The 14,541-nt window shown below is 40.4% G+C and overlaps 1 protein-coding gene across 1 annotated transcript in view; it reads right to left on the reverse strand.

Annotated features, from left to right (window-relative positions):
- LOC113820404 (uncharacterized) overlaps positions 1-11,267 on the reverse strand; it is a gene marked incomplete at its 5' end in the record, with an annotated part of 12,737 nt that extends 1,470 nt beyond the window's left edge. Inside the window, 4 exon segments of the mRNA XM_070145029.1 lie at positions 1-2,838; positions 6,715-6,814; positions 10,747-10,874; positions 11,165-11,267. The exon segment at positions 1-2,838 is cut by the window's left edge and continues 1,470 nt beyond it. Coding sequence (XP_070001130.1) covers positions 1,877-2,838; positions 6,715-6,814; positions 10,747-10,874; positions 11,165-11,174 — 1,200 coding nt within the window. The 3' untranslated portion in view covers positions 1-1,876.
- Positions 11,268-14,541: the final 3,274 nt, after the last annotated feature.

Raw genomic sequence — 14,541 nt, forward strand, 5'->3', positions numbered from 1 at the left:
CTGTTTTACATTTACTGAGACCTTGCTTTGGCACATGTTACATATGCATCACTAATATCTACTATGGCACATTACAAATTAACAAAATATTCATATCGTTAGAGACAATACACTTGTACAATAATTGCTAATCACTTGCGTGATCCAAAAAAATGTGAGGGAAAAGTGAAAAAAGAATACCTGTCGATTTCGAGGTCATCCATCCCACACATCTCCTAATGTCTCTGAGTTTCTGGAAAAATCCATACAGTGTAGTATCTATATAAACCGAAATGTATTTCGACATGGCAGTTTATAGTACCCAACATTGCTATATATCATGTCCATACATACAGTGGCTTGATATTCTTGTCCACTTCTACACTTATGCTTATATATTTTTTCTAGGACTTACCAGAATATCAGCTGAGATTGTAACACATACAGTGTGCAATGTATGGACTATCAGTCAGTATTAAAAGAATGGTACATGGAAATTAATAGATAAAAAGTCTATTTCTCTTTCTTAATGGTCATATCAGCGTCTACATCCTCTTATAAGTTTGATATTCAACTATACTAAATTTAGATTAAGCACTTCAGTAGTGAAGGGAAAAGAATACATCTGAAAAACAAAAAATTACTTTAAAATATCCTGATATACTTGTTTACTTGTCCAATAGTGATCATCACTATCTCGGTCATCATTATACCCCTTGTTCCTACAACTATTCCTCAACCAGAATCAAAATGGCATAGCAAATGAATATATAATTGATTTTCTTTCATATGATGAATGGTCATTACTTGATTCACTCATAAAAATACACTAATCAAAATGTCTACAGGCTGAACCTCTCTAATCCTTTAAACACAAATGTATCTTTCAATAAACAAATGGGAGGCTTTTCCAAACTACTAGTATCAATATTTACCTGTACCAGTACTTCTAAAGTAAGCCATCCGTCTAGCCTAAGATCACTGATTACCTACATAGTATGTCGTTCCACAATACATCTGAGATATTGGCACAAGGAAATAGTTAGACGAAGCATATGCAAAAATATAATATACCGTAAAAAAAGCTAGTTTGGTTTAGGTGATATGGGTATAGATTAATATATATATGTTTCAGCTTCCATTATGTCATACAAGGAAACAGCTAACTTAAATTACACTGAATGTAAGCATAGAACAATTACAGCCAGGACTAGCAGGGACTAGCAAATGTAATAAAAAAGATGTGGCCCCCAGACACGGATTCCTGTTACCCTCTGATCAAGCCAAAGAACCACATATTAGCATATACAGAGGTTCAGCCTGTATTATTTTCTAGAATGGGGGCAATGACATATCTATGCAATTACTTTATCACTTCTAAACTGCTATCATAATTTCCAGATATTGGTTTTCAAATGTCTAGAAATAATTGTTTTGTATCTATAACTGCATATCTTGCTGTGACTCGGTATCTGAGAATCTTGCAATGATTAATTCTTTGAGAAAATAACTACAATTACACTGTCAAAATTCTTGTGCATCTCTACTTCTCATAGACAAGAAAGAGCTTACTACCTATTGTGAAGTATAGTTCACTCTAACCATCTTCACTACAATATTTTTAAAATCAATATTGGGTATGATACAAGGTGCAAAGCTGTCTTTGTTGAAGGGTATTCTATCATTTATCCTTGTATGAAGGGACTGACTATACGAGGACTCTAAAATGTGCTTCATTAGAAAAAGTGTACATCTACTAACCCTTCATTTTAAAACTATAAATTCATTTGCCTTATATCAAAGATATACATTTACTGTATTTTTGTTAGGTAAAAAAAATGTTAATAAAAGAATTACATGAGGTGAAATGAATTAACAAATTGAACCTTTAACAGTGTCACAGGTGCGTCATTTCATCCTGGTCTGGAGGAGAGTGTCTGGTGGCACCAAGGCAGTCAGCTAAGGAAGCAGCTCGAGAACGTCGCCTAGTATGTTGAGGATCTCCTGCCAAGCTTGAGTCAGAGGCAGCAGGGTGGAGGGAACGTGGTGCCAAGAGGCTTTCAGTGCTCTTAGGCTTGGAAAAGAGGCATGTGTGAAGAGGTGCTGGATCGAGATTTAAGCAGTCACAAGAAAAGCAGGAGCCATCCAGAGGGGAAACAAGATTCTCTGATGATCGCGGCGAAGGTCGCACCCCTCCCCCACCGCCTGCCACATTTTCCTTGTCCTCCTCCCTCAAGCGATGGGTGCTAACTGACCGCAACTTCTCACCCCTGCCAGCTCCACGAGGGGGGATTGTATCGATAAACCCATAGCCAAACCCATATCCACCAAATGCCCTCGTGGAAAGCAAGTTATCCCAAGAGTGTGGTTTACGCTGTTGCCATTGCTGCTGAGCGACAGATGGTACAGAGCCAAGAGGAGTGTGAATAGTTTGGGCTGGAGAGCTACACTCAGAAGACACATGAGGCCTCCGGACAGCACCAGGGGAACAGCTGAGTTGGAGATATTGTTGTTGTTGTAGTTGTTGCTGTTGTTGTTGGTGCTGCCGATGGTGATGAAGTGGTGAGGGAGCATGAGACTGGGAGTTGGTGGAGGACATTGCACCCCATTGATCTTGTGGGGGTCTTATGGGGTTCTGGGCACTACAAGGGCTGGCAGGGGGTATGCGATACTGGATGGGTGGGGGCAGCACCCTAGAGGAGGTAGGCAGGGGGGATGAGGTGGTGCTGGAGGCAGGAAGCAGTTGCCGGTGGTGGTGGTGGTGGTGGTGCTGGTGGTGGTGATGGTGATGGTACAGGTGCTGGTGTGGACGGCCGGACACCGGGTGCTGGGGGATGCGGAAACCCTGGGCTCTCCATGCTGAGGAAGAAACCACCATACCAGGCAATGAAGCGTCAATCTCAGATGGAGGATGTGCTAGGATGTACTGAGATCTGAATGTTCTCATCAAGACTGTGGCCATAAACACATCATCACTGTAGGTTCAGTCCAACTGATGGCAAGTAGGTAAGAACTACAGAGAAGTGTATTAAAGGCAAGTATGTCATGGTGACACCAAACAGTCTGCAGTCAAAGCATTTAACATAATCAGGAGATTTACTATTGTTTTGAGCTTTTAAAATGGTAACTATAAATAACTATGAATAAGTTCATGTAGGTGATCATAGTAAATCTCCTGAGAAACTGAAAATTTGCCAATCTCATGAATTATAGTATCTCAAAGCTAGGGAGTGCACTATCATATTTACAGTGAAAGGTACAAGTATATTGATAATAGGCTTTATAATCTTTCAAACTTTAAATCAGAGACAATAATGGAATGGTTTAAATCATTGTGCTTCATGCTAGAGCTACAGTATCAGGTCATCTATTATATCCATATAGGAAAACATGCTTAAAACATTAACATGCTCATGATAGGTTAAATAAATCATATACACTAACAGGAACTCTCTCTTATAAATAAATCGCCACTGCATTAGGCTGTGCTAGGATTAAGGGAACAGATTTAAAAAACATAGAAAACATGAAATCCTAGTGAGGCTGAAATAGATATACATAAAGAAAAACACCAATAATCATTTATTTAAACAAGGTTGGCACGGTATGCGGTAAGGGAGTCAGCCAGTGCCCCCACTGTCCGGCTCACCTCTGCAGCCTGGAACCATTCACCACTTGGGGAACTAGAGGCAGGGGAGGACATTCTGGTAGACATGCCAGGCCATGAGGATGATGGGTATGATGTTGCAGGAGGGGTAAAGGCATTCCTCTCCCCCACTGCCCTGACTGCCCTTGGAACATCATCACTTGACCTGCACCCTTGAGACTTCCGTCGACGTGGGGCAGCATTCCTCCGGGTACGAGGAGTAGCATCAAGGTCAACAGAAGCTTCATCATCTGACAAGACACCTCTGTCTTCTCGAGGTACAAGACAGTCCCTAGGCTGAGGTGTGCCATATACCGATGACTCACTGGATATCTCTGAGTATAGACTATCATAGTTAGTGGTGGCACCTCGACGGTCGGGTGGTCGATCCTCTAGGGAGTTGTCCGACGACCAGCGTGCTTCCATAGAATCTGAACGCAGCCTTGGCTCCTGTGGGGCTGGAGCAAAGCGATACACATCTCCTGCAGAATTATTAACTTCGCGTGCTGGAGTAACAAGTGAATCAGTGCAAAGAGAACGAGAGCGTGCTGATACTACTGTCCTTCCAGAGTGATCTGTTGCGGAACTGATACCTTCACAACTTCCAGTCCAGGAGTATAATGAATTTGGTCTAGTTTTGCGCTCATGGTGCTGCTGGTACTCGCGATTGTGAGGCTGGTGATGTAAGGATGGCTCTTGTCGAGCATGCCAAGATTTCTGTTTAGGCAGAGACTTGGATGAGGCTTTACGTGACGTCTGCCATGATCTTGTTTCATCATTCTTTGGTGATGGGAACATCCAATTTGTACCCATGCAACCTCTTGCTTCAGATTCACGCTCCACGTCTTTGTGGCCTACATCCCTTCGAGAGAGACTTGCATTTCTACGCTTATTTTTCTCAGTATGGCAGCTATTCCATTCTGGTTTCTTTGAGAACATTTCATTTACTGGAGGATGGGTTCTCTGTCTATCGTCCCTCCACGATTTTTTCCAGGCTGCAGGACTTCCACTTTTTGATAGATTTTCCTTACCTACGGTATCATCCTTCATGTAACCACCTACGATACGGCTCATTATATAAGAATCAGATCCATCTATGATTTCCTGCTTATTTTCCCCACCATGACCTAATTTGAAAGGAATGCGATTCGACTGTCTTGGCTTCGTACTATGAGTGCAGGAACCTTTTATACATTCTCTCGTGATAAAGGGCGTGGACGAGCCGCGGGAAGATCTGAGCGACTCCGATCGCGATATTGGTGGCACGTTCTTCTTATTTGTACTGTCCCTAATTTTTTCCCCTGAACCCTCACAAAGAGAAGTGCAGGACCTCTGCTTGTGCGTGTTTTTAGTCGACTCCCATGAAGTGCTCGAAGAAACCTGAGATTTTTTGGATCTTGAGAGGCTCCTTGGTCTCTCCTCCGAGTTCTGCCGAGATCTGTAAGGTGCATGGAAGGAGCCCCCTCGTACCATGTGAGGATGACTCTCTGAGGGAGAAGGCGCAAACCTTGCAGATGCAAATGGCAGAGACAGAAATGGGTGCATATGAAGGTCTGATGACCGTACATGCGATGAAATCTCAGAACAAGAATCTATGTTATCCTCAAGACCATACTCGATTTTCTGATTATCATCAGATCCAAATATACTAGTAAGTTTGTCCTCGTCTAAAGAACTGCATTTCTTAGGATGTAGCGCATCTTTTTTCTTTCTCGTTTTAGAACCCTTTCTGTGTGGCAAACTAGAACTGCTAAAGTTGAATTCTGAGGGTCCCTTTAGGCTTGATGTATGCTTAGGACTTCGGTCATATTCTTCTAAACCACTCAGACTCATTTTCTCGAAGGGAGACTTGGGTTCCTCTCCGTTCTGAGGTTCTGGGTTCACAGAACTTTTGAGCTCCTTTATAACTGAGTCATACATGAGGCACTGATCATTTGGCATACAGGAGACAGATGATGCCCGGCTCATTTTGTATTCGGCTTTACCCCTCCTAGGATCATCCTCTGCTTTTTTCTTCAGCATATCTGGATCCCTCCCTGTACGACTATTTTGCATCATTTGCTCTTTCTTAAAGCTGTCCTTCCTATGTAAGCTCCCCCTTTTTTGATAACTCCCCTTTGACTTTATGATCACATTACCCTCTTTAGAAACTGCATCAAGACCTAAGAATGTGGAAAACGGTGTTACAGATTCATTCCTTTTTTGCATCTCATGCCAGTTGTCTCTGTCCCTGGGCCACCTCCAAGCCTCGGCACTGAGAGCTCGACGGTGGCTTTGGAAAGCTTTACCCTCCCCGTCCTGCATTGTGACCCCACCACCTTCCTGTTGTCTCTTCTGAACAGCAAATCCTGGCGAGTGGTTTGCATTGCACAGAGGATCATTGCAACTAGTTGGCAAAGGAGGATAAGAAGACCTCCCAGAACATGGCAAACTATGGTACTCGTTAGCCTGATTTGCGTGGAAGGTATTCATACCCCATGACATTCTGTTATTAGCATTTGAGCCGTAAATAAGGTGAGAATCTATACTGCCGTCTGAGTAAATATTTGCATCCCATCCCATGAAGCCCTGTACATTACCCTGATTTTCCTGATGTTGAAAAATATTCGCATTTATCACTTTACAAGACGGTGAATATAGAGCACTGATATCATCAGTCCTTCTACTCTCATTCTTTATTTCCCCAGTTGTCAGCTGGTTCTTATTGTCATGGACTTGCGGCGACATCCTACCCGACATTCTTCGCGTGTACGCTCTCCCAAGGTCTTCGAGGCGAGGGACATCATCCCTGCAAGAAAGGGTGGTGGGAGTGGTGTGGTGAATGTGGCCGTGCATGGTGACGGTGGCTGGGTGCTTGTGTGAGTGTGAGGCACCCGGGTGATGCCGGGGGGTAGTAGTGGTGGAGTGTGGGTGGTGGGCGGCAGCAGACAGGTTGTGGATGGTGGAGGTGGAGGTGGAAAGTGAGGTCGGGATGAGGCAGGTGAGGTCCCGTTCGGGCGGGAGAAGGCGACGCTGAGCCCTCAACCAGTCCAGCAGGCGGGCGTGGGCGATGTTGAAGGCGTGACGCACAGGGGATGACGCCAACTTACCAGCCAGCAAGGACTTCTCCTGGTGACACAACCGCTCCAGGTCAGACATCTTCTCCTGCAGGAGACGTTGCAGCTGGATGTATCGCATGTGCAGTTCCACCTGGCCATATAAGTACATCACTACAGTATCTAGTGTATAAATTATTCAGCATTCTACCTGACTTTTGGTGAGCTCTTTCTGCAGAGTATAGCATGTAAAATCTAACATATAAGAAAATTATTGACATTATGATAATTTGGATACTGATACACTGTCATATCAATGCCAATGATGTGAACAACTGGACATTTAAAATATTGATACATGCCATATCTTTTATTCAATAATGAAAATTGTTTCTGTAAAGTCTTCTGAAAAAAATTAAAACAAACAAATGCATCTAAAAAGCTACAACCCATACTCTAACAAAAAAGTTATCAAAATGTAAATAGAAATGTAAAATGATACAATACAAAAGTTCTTAAAATATATAAACAATGAAACATTCCATCCCAATTGGTCATCATGTCTACTAAGCTAATAAAAAATCTCAGTCTTTCAGTATCAAGCGACAGAAAGTATATGATATTTACCTACTTCCAACTGTCAGCTATTTGCAAAGAACACTTTTGCAATGTAATAGGTCTTATCTCCACGACTGGATTCACGAGACACACAACACCAGCTCTTATAACTGAACTCTTGAGATTAATTAAATCACAAATATTGATTCTTTATGATTCTTTATAACTGAGAAATAACTATCTACATTTACTCTTTGATTTTCACATAAAAGGAAAAGCTTAAACTTGAAGAGAGGAAATATTTCTTCAAATATTCATATAACACATGACAATCAGAGAAGAAATATGTTGAGAATTTCCTTTGTGTGTGTGTGTGTGTGTGTGTGTGTGTGTGTGTGTGTGTGTGTGTGTGTGTGTGTGTGTGTGTGTGTGTGTGTGTGTGTGTGTGTGTGTGTGTGTGTGTGTGTGTGTGTGTGCATACATGCGCAAGCACACAGCCATTTGTTCACTCAATTACTCACAGTCAATTACACACATAAACAGTTACACCATGGGAAACACTTCCCCAGCTGCTGTTTCAACAAAAAAATGAAAATAATGAAATAAATCATAGTAAATGTCAGTACTGATAAATCATACCGCTTGCGCCAATGTCAACAAACTATTTTTGCAGCAGGTTTATATGTCAGCATTGTGCCATTGTCTTGCTATAACATATCTGTTTTTATGTAATATTAGTGTGTGTTTACCATCAATATGTATATTGTATAATATACATACAAAAGGCAATAACTCGTAGCACAAATCACAATTTGTAAAGCGCAGCAATGGTCAGTTCCCTTCATACATTCACAAACATCCAGTGAGTGTACTTCCTCTGAACAGCCCTAGCTTCATCTTGAGTTAATTCTCTGTTTTGTGTTCATCAGCTACAATGTCTAAAATCTTGCCATAAAAAAAATATTTTTCTTTCTGTTGGAGTGTGGAATCGATTAATCTTTGTCTGATTGCCATATATATATATATATATATATATATATATATATATATATATATATATATACTTTTTTTTGGCGAAACTTATTTCACGGCGATGGCGGAGATTCGCTGGGCTCGTTCGAAGTCGAGTCCTATCAGACTGAGCAAGAACATTTAGGTGATCATGCAATGGACTGGGATGGCGATGGTTCGTGTGAGAAAGAGGGAAATTAGCGAGAGAGAGAGAGAGAGAGAGAGAGAGAGAGAGAGAGAGAGAGAGAGAGAGAGAGGGAGAGAGAGAGAGAGAGAGAGAGAGAGAGAGAGAGAGAGAGAGAGAATGCGAGAGAAAAATGAACAATGTAAAAGCGAATGAACGGACGAATTAAAGATATAATTAGGAACTTTGGATGAGTTTAAGGAATTAGAGACCTGCCTATTCTGACGTCATCATGACTTCCCGCGCTTTTCGTGGATATCGAATTAGTTTTGAGGTGGTGGCAGTTTTAAGGTAGATGAAGGAATAATGAGTCACTCAAACCAAATGCTTTATTAAATTTACCTTATAAAACCAAAGATTACTTTTTGTAAAATAAATCAGAATCGTTCTCAACTTTAGCCATCACCTATAAGTTAATGTACTGTTCGATTAACTGATTAGTCTGACATTTAAGAAGCATTAGGCTTTAGGTTAATAATGAGTGAACACGCGCACTGTTGGTCAAACATTGAATTATTGATACTAGTATCTCCTGATCAAAAGTATAAATCTAACTGATAGTTGGACCATTAAAAGAAATATACAAATGTTAGATGCTAGCTTACGCTTACGGTAGTTTGGTCTGGTGACAGACACTCATACAAAAATTCCCCACGCTTACAAAATAAGCATCCTCTGTCGTTAGTTACACGGTTTGTTGTTGGTAGTACGACTATTTGGTCCCAGTGGAAAGCTTACCTGCCAATACTACGCTGTTATACCACTGGTTTGTTAAAATCGTACGAGGCCCGACCTGATAAATATTCATATATAATAATATAATAACGTACACATAAATCAATACATATCTATCAGTCTAGACATGCATATATACCTGACAGATAGACAGATAAATGTATATCTATTAGACAGACAGATATCCCTTAATTCCTGTGAATATGCATGTCCGTATATATGAATATTTATTGGGTCGGGCCTGCCACAATTTCAACAAACCGGCCGATTATCTGCAGTCAAAAGGTTCCATAAATTCTATCTCCCTAAACGCAGAGTGATTATATCCAATCTGCGCTGTGCCTTGTGATTGTTCCGCTTTTAAGCATAAAATAAGTGAATCTACGCGTTTATAAAACCTTGCGTTGGAAATGAGCATTCAATATTTTCCTTGATTTCTGTGCATCGCTCTCACCGCCTTTCCTTCTCATTTATTCCATTTTCTTTGTTATTTTATATATAAATTGAACCATCATTTCATTAACTTGCAGCTAGGTATTCTTAGGTGGGACGTCCGTTCATTGTGAATTTATCATTATTCTGAGTGGCCAGAGATGTACTCCATTGAACTTTATAATGTTATTGATAAATGATTGTCTGGAGAGTATACCCCGATCGTATAGCGAATGATGGTTGTGTATGTGTGTGTGGCAAGGGGTGAGGTGTGTGTGCACGGTGTATCATGTGTATGTTACGTGTATGTTCTTCGTATCGGAGTTCGTAGATTTTTTTATTTGTTTTTTGTTTTCTATTTACGACCGAATTCTTCTTTCTTAGTTCTCCAAACAAACAAACAAGCAAACAAAAAATAACGAAAGATGAAGTTAAAGGTCATACTCACATACTGATGGGGAAAATCTGGTATATGATTATCATGTATATATTTTCTTTTCTCATCTTATCTTCTCTCTCTCTCTTTTTCTCATTTACCTACTTATCTACTTACTCACCCTCACTCTCACTAGCCACATGTATCATGGATTGAAAGTACAGTAATTTTCGTTCTTTATATTGGCATGTGAAGGATGGAAACAGAGTGGACTTCAATTTCATGTGAATAGAATCTCGGGCATACATTAGAAAAGTGTATGCCACATTTTCTGCAACGTAAATGTAAATATTTATTTTGTCTAAAATACATTGCGAATTCTTTGCTGGAAATGGAATCTCAAGAAAAGTTTGACTGTTATATATGCTGCCTTGAGAAAATATGAAAAAAATCTCTTCCGGATATTAATACTAATGATATCTTTTTTTACTGCATCATTCCCTACTATTATATAATTTCGCTCAATTCTTTACGTATACTAGGATGCTTAATTTCTAATCATCCCAGAATTTTTATAAAGAAGGAAAAAAAAATAACATAAAAAGAGAGAGAACAAAAAATATCCATACACGAAACAAAAACTCAAAAAAATAAATATATTACCAAACCTAATCAACAATGCAGCAAATCAGTACATGTAAAATCACCGCTAAGGTTTGAGCTTCACCAAGGCTAGTACCCCCAAAAACGCTAAAGTGTCAGAGGCACAGGACCCCCAAAAGTACACTACCTTGTGCACACAGTCTTCGAACAGCACCACCATGCGCATCCTGTCCCCGCAGCCCTGGATGAAGTTGACGAGGGCTTTGTGGTCGGCTTTCTCCATGTCGTGCCCGTTGATCGAGAGAATGACGTCACCTGTGTGTTGAAATGTAGTTAGAGGGGATGTTAAAACGGGGGGGGGGGTACAGCTTTTTTTGTCTTCAGAAATGGTATAGTTTTTTTTTTCTTTCTTCACTTCTTTCGATCCTATTTCCGTTTTCCGATGAATAAATCTAATACTGACTATCGTCAACATTTCAGTTTTATTTCTCTTAGTTTATAGCTAACAACACCACCATCCTTAAGCGATTTTTAAGAGCATTTTATATATATCACAAAAACCACAAAATCTCAATAAATGAAGCCTGAAGCCCACAGACACTGACCTTCGCGCATCCCAGCTCTGAAGGCTGGGCCGGCGTACTCGACGAAGTCCACATACGTAATGACCTCAATTTCCCCGTCCTTCTTGTAATGAATGCCATAGCTCTGCAAAGGAAAATATGAGCTGGCGAAATGTATCTCTGTCTGGCGTCCCTGCAGGTATACTCCTGCAAGATATGCTCGTGATGTGGAATCCTGTGTTACACAAGGAGGCAATGATGGCCGATGTGGCGATGTTGTTGCAAGTAGTTGTGGTTTTAATTATCCTAATACTGCATGGCCATCTGTACTAATATCATTATCATATTCCCTCTTCTCCTCCTCTTCCTCATCATCACCATCGTCATTATCATTATCATTATTATCATCATCATTATTACTACTATCATTATCTTCATCATTATCATTATCACTATTATCATGATCTTAAGCACTATCATTATTCTTATTACATCATTATTACTATCACTGTTACTTTTGCCACGGAGGTTATGTTTTTGGTCGCGTTGGTTAGTTTGTTTGTTTGTTGTTTGATGTTCGTTGGTCACCAGGATAAATCAAGAACCTACGATCAACTGTGTCTTGGTCTAAATTAGATGCTTTTGAATTTCGGAGGTGATCCGGATCATGATCCAGATCCAAGATTTTTTTAATGATGTGTATGTGTGTTTAACGATTGTATGCATTACCAATATTGCAATTGCAACTCAAAAAGTTATGAACAGATTTTTAAGAATCTTTTACCAGATGTGTGTCTTAGATTAAGTTATATACCATTAAATTTTGATGGTATCCACGTTCAGATTTTTTTTGAATGATTGCAACATTAACGATTATTTTCATCATCACCTTTACCTCCTCCTCCAAGGAGGTTTGTTTACGGACGTCACCAGTGTATCTGAGAAAGAGGTGATTTTAATGTAATTCTTCAAGTGTGAATATTCTTATTGCATCAGTGAGCCTATTGCCTTGGTATGCGCTCTCTGAGTGCTTCTAGTTATAATTATTATTATTATCATTATTACTATTATCATCATTATCACTATCATTTTTATTATGATCACCATTATCATTAACATTACTATCATTATCATCGTCATTACCTTTACCATTATCATCATTACCATATAATTATCATTACCATATAATTATCATTACCGGTATCATTATCATTATCATTACCACTGCTACTACTTCTTTTGTTACTTCCATCATTATCAACATAATCATCACTATCACCAAAACACCCTTATCATTGTTATCAGCACCGCATCAGATATATATTTTTAAAAATCTCAACCCGGTTCATCGAGAAAGAAAATATTTACCAAAATTAGTGAACCGGTAACTCTTTCGGAAAATTTGGCGGGAAATTATGATATGGAGGAATCAAGTCGACAATATAAATCATTTTATTCGATGAGGAGATGCTGTGGTATCTGCGTGGGTGTTTCTCTCTTTCTCTTTCAATTTATCTTATTTTCTCTCTCTCTCTCTCCCTCTCCCTCTCTCTCTCCCTCTCCCTCTCCCTCTCTCCCTCTCCCTCTCCCTCTCCCTCTCCCTCTCCCTCTCCCTCTCCCTCTCCCTCTCCCTCTCCCTCTCCCTCTCCCTCTCTCTCTCTCTCTCTCTCTCTCTCTCTCTCTCTCCCTCTCTCTCTCCCTCTCCCTCTCCCTCTCCCTCTCCCTCTCCCTCTCCCTCTCCCTCTCCCTCTCCCTCTCCCTCTCCCTCTCCCTCTCCCTCTCCCTCTCCCTCTCCCTCTCCCTCTCCCTCTCCCTCTCCCTCTCCCTCTCCCTCTCTCTCGGTCAATATATATTTCATATATATTAACACACAGAGGCAAATAAACATACGCTTACATGTGCACAAATCAACGTCACGACACGCACGCACATACAGACATAGCCACAGCAGATAGACAAATGCACGCGCACACACACACACACACACACACACACACACACACACACACACACACACACACACACACACACACACACACACACACACACACACACACACACAGGTAAATTTACCGGATTTGGTAATTTCCACGTAATGCATCTTTCTCTCTGGATATTCCCATCCTATTTTTCTTTCACACCGAAATTTCCCGAGTCAGTTCCAATAATATCCTTCATTGGTGAAGACAATTGAAACCATCGTTTTTCCTCTTCAATTTTCCGAAACTCAATCTAACCTACAAACTAAGTTCCAGTTTTATCCAATTACTATTAACTTCATTTTGGTATTCAGTGCAAACATATCATTTCTTTCAGTGAACGCCTGTTGTAGCAAATAAAACACAACGAATACTAATTATGATCAGATTAAGTATTGGTAAGATAAAGAAAATAAAAAAAACTGTTGTCTGACACTGATATAGATTTCTCAATAATTCCGATGGATTTTATTCCTGTCATGTTTGGTCCTCCTCTCATCTCCAGTTTAATGCTCTCTTTTATCTCTCGTTATCTGTTATTCTATTCGTCTTTGAAACCTTTGTATATTTCTTACCTAGCTATCCCCACACCTCCTTATTTTCTCCCTCTCCCTCTCTCTCTCTCATCTCTCATCTCTCATCTCTCATCTATCTCTCTCTCTCTCTCTTGATCTCGAACATAACCTTTAATAGGGCAAATAATTAAATGAGGCGACCGCCATACCCAGCTCAAACCAGGTCGGCCTCATGAACATGGACCGATTTCCGTGGTATCCTCGTCCCTTCCAACCGAGGCTCGGACGCCCAAGGCACCGGGCGGCCCTCAGGCATCTTACCTTATTCAACTTGTCGCCCACTGTTGATAAGACTCGGGCGATGACCAGCATCGTCTTATGCTAATGGCAGAATGAATTTTCATATCATGAGAGTCATTTGAAGTAGGATTACTCCTACGCCATTATGCTTTATCGTTAACATTTCTCTATATCAAGTGTGAAGATGGATGTGGCCCGCCTACAGGTCACAGACAATTATCTCGACCCTATATGAAGCATGGCTGCAGACCTCTTCTTATTCTTATTCTCGGCCAAATGGAAGACCAGATTCATACAAATGTTTTAACACTGGACATTTGGTGTAAACAAAGTGCAAATCTTAAGCTAAATTTTAAAAAAATGTGGCGCTTAAGATATTCACTGCATTTGGTATGGGACATGATTCTCGCATCTGGAACTACCCTCAGATACCTTCTAATAGTGAGATTTCTTTCTATGATGAGGTCGATCAGGTAGCCAAATTAACACTCTTCTGTGATCCCAATATCTCACAGAAGAACAAATGTTTTACCAAGTATAGGCAAAGGAAAAAAAAAACATGAGCGAGACACCACCTGCTACTGCAAGAGCGACATTGGGATATCAAATACAGATAAATCTAATA

The sequence above is a fragment of the Penaeus vannamei genome, chromosome 33 (assembly GCF_042767895.1).
Source record: "Penaeus vannamei isolate JL-2024 chromosome 33, ASM4276789v1, whole genome shotgun sequence".
Lineage (NCBI taxonomy): Eukaryota > Metazoa > Arthropoda > Malacostraca > Decapoda > Penaeidae > Penaeus > Penaeus vannamei.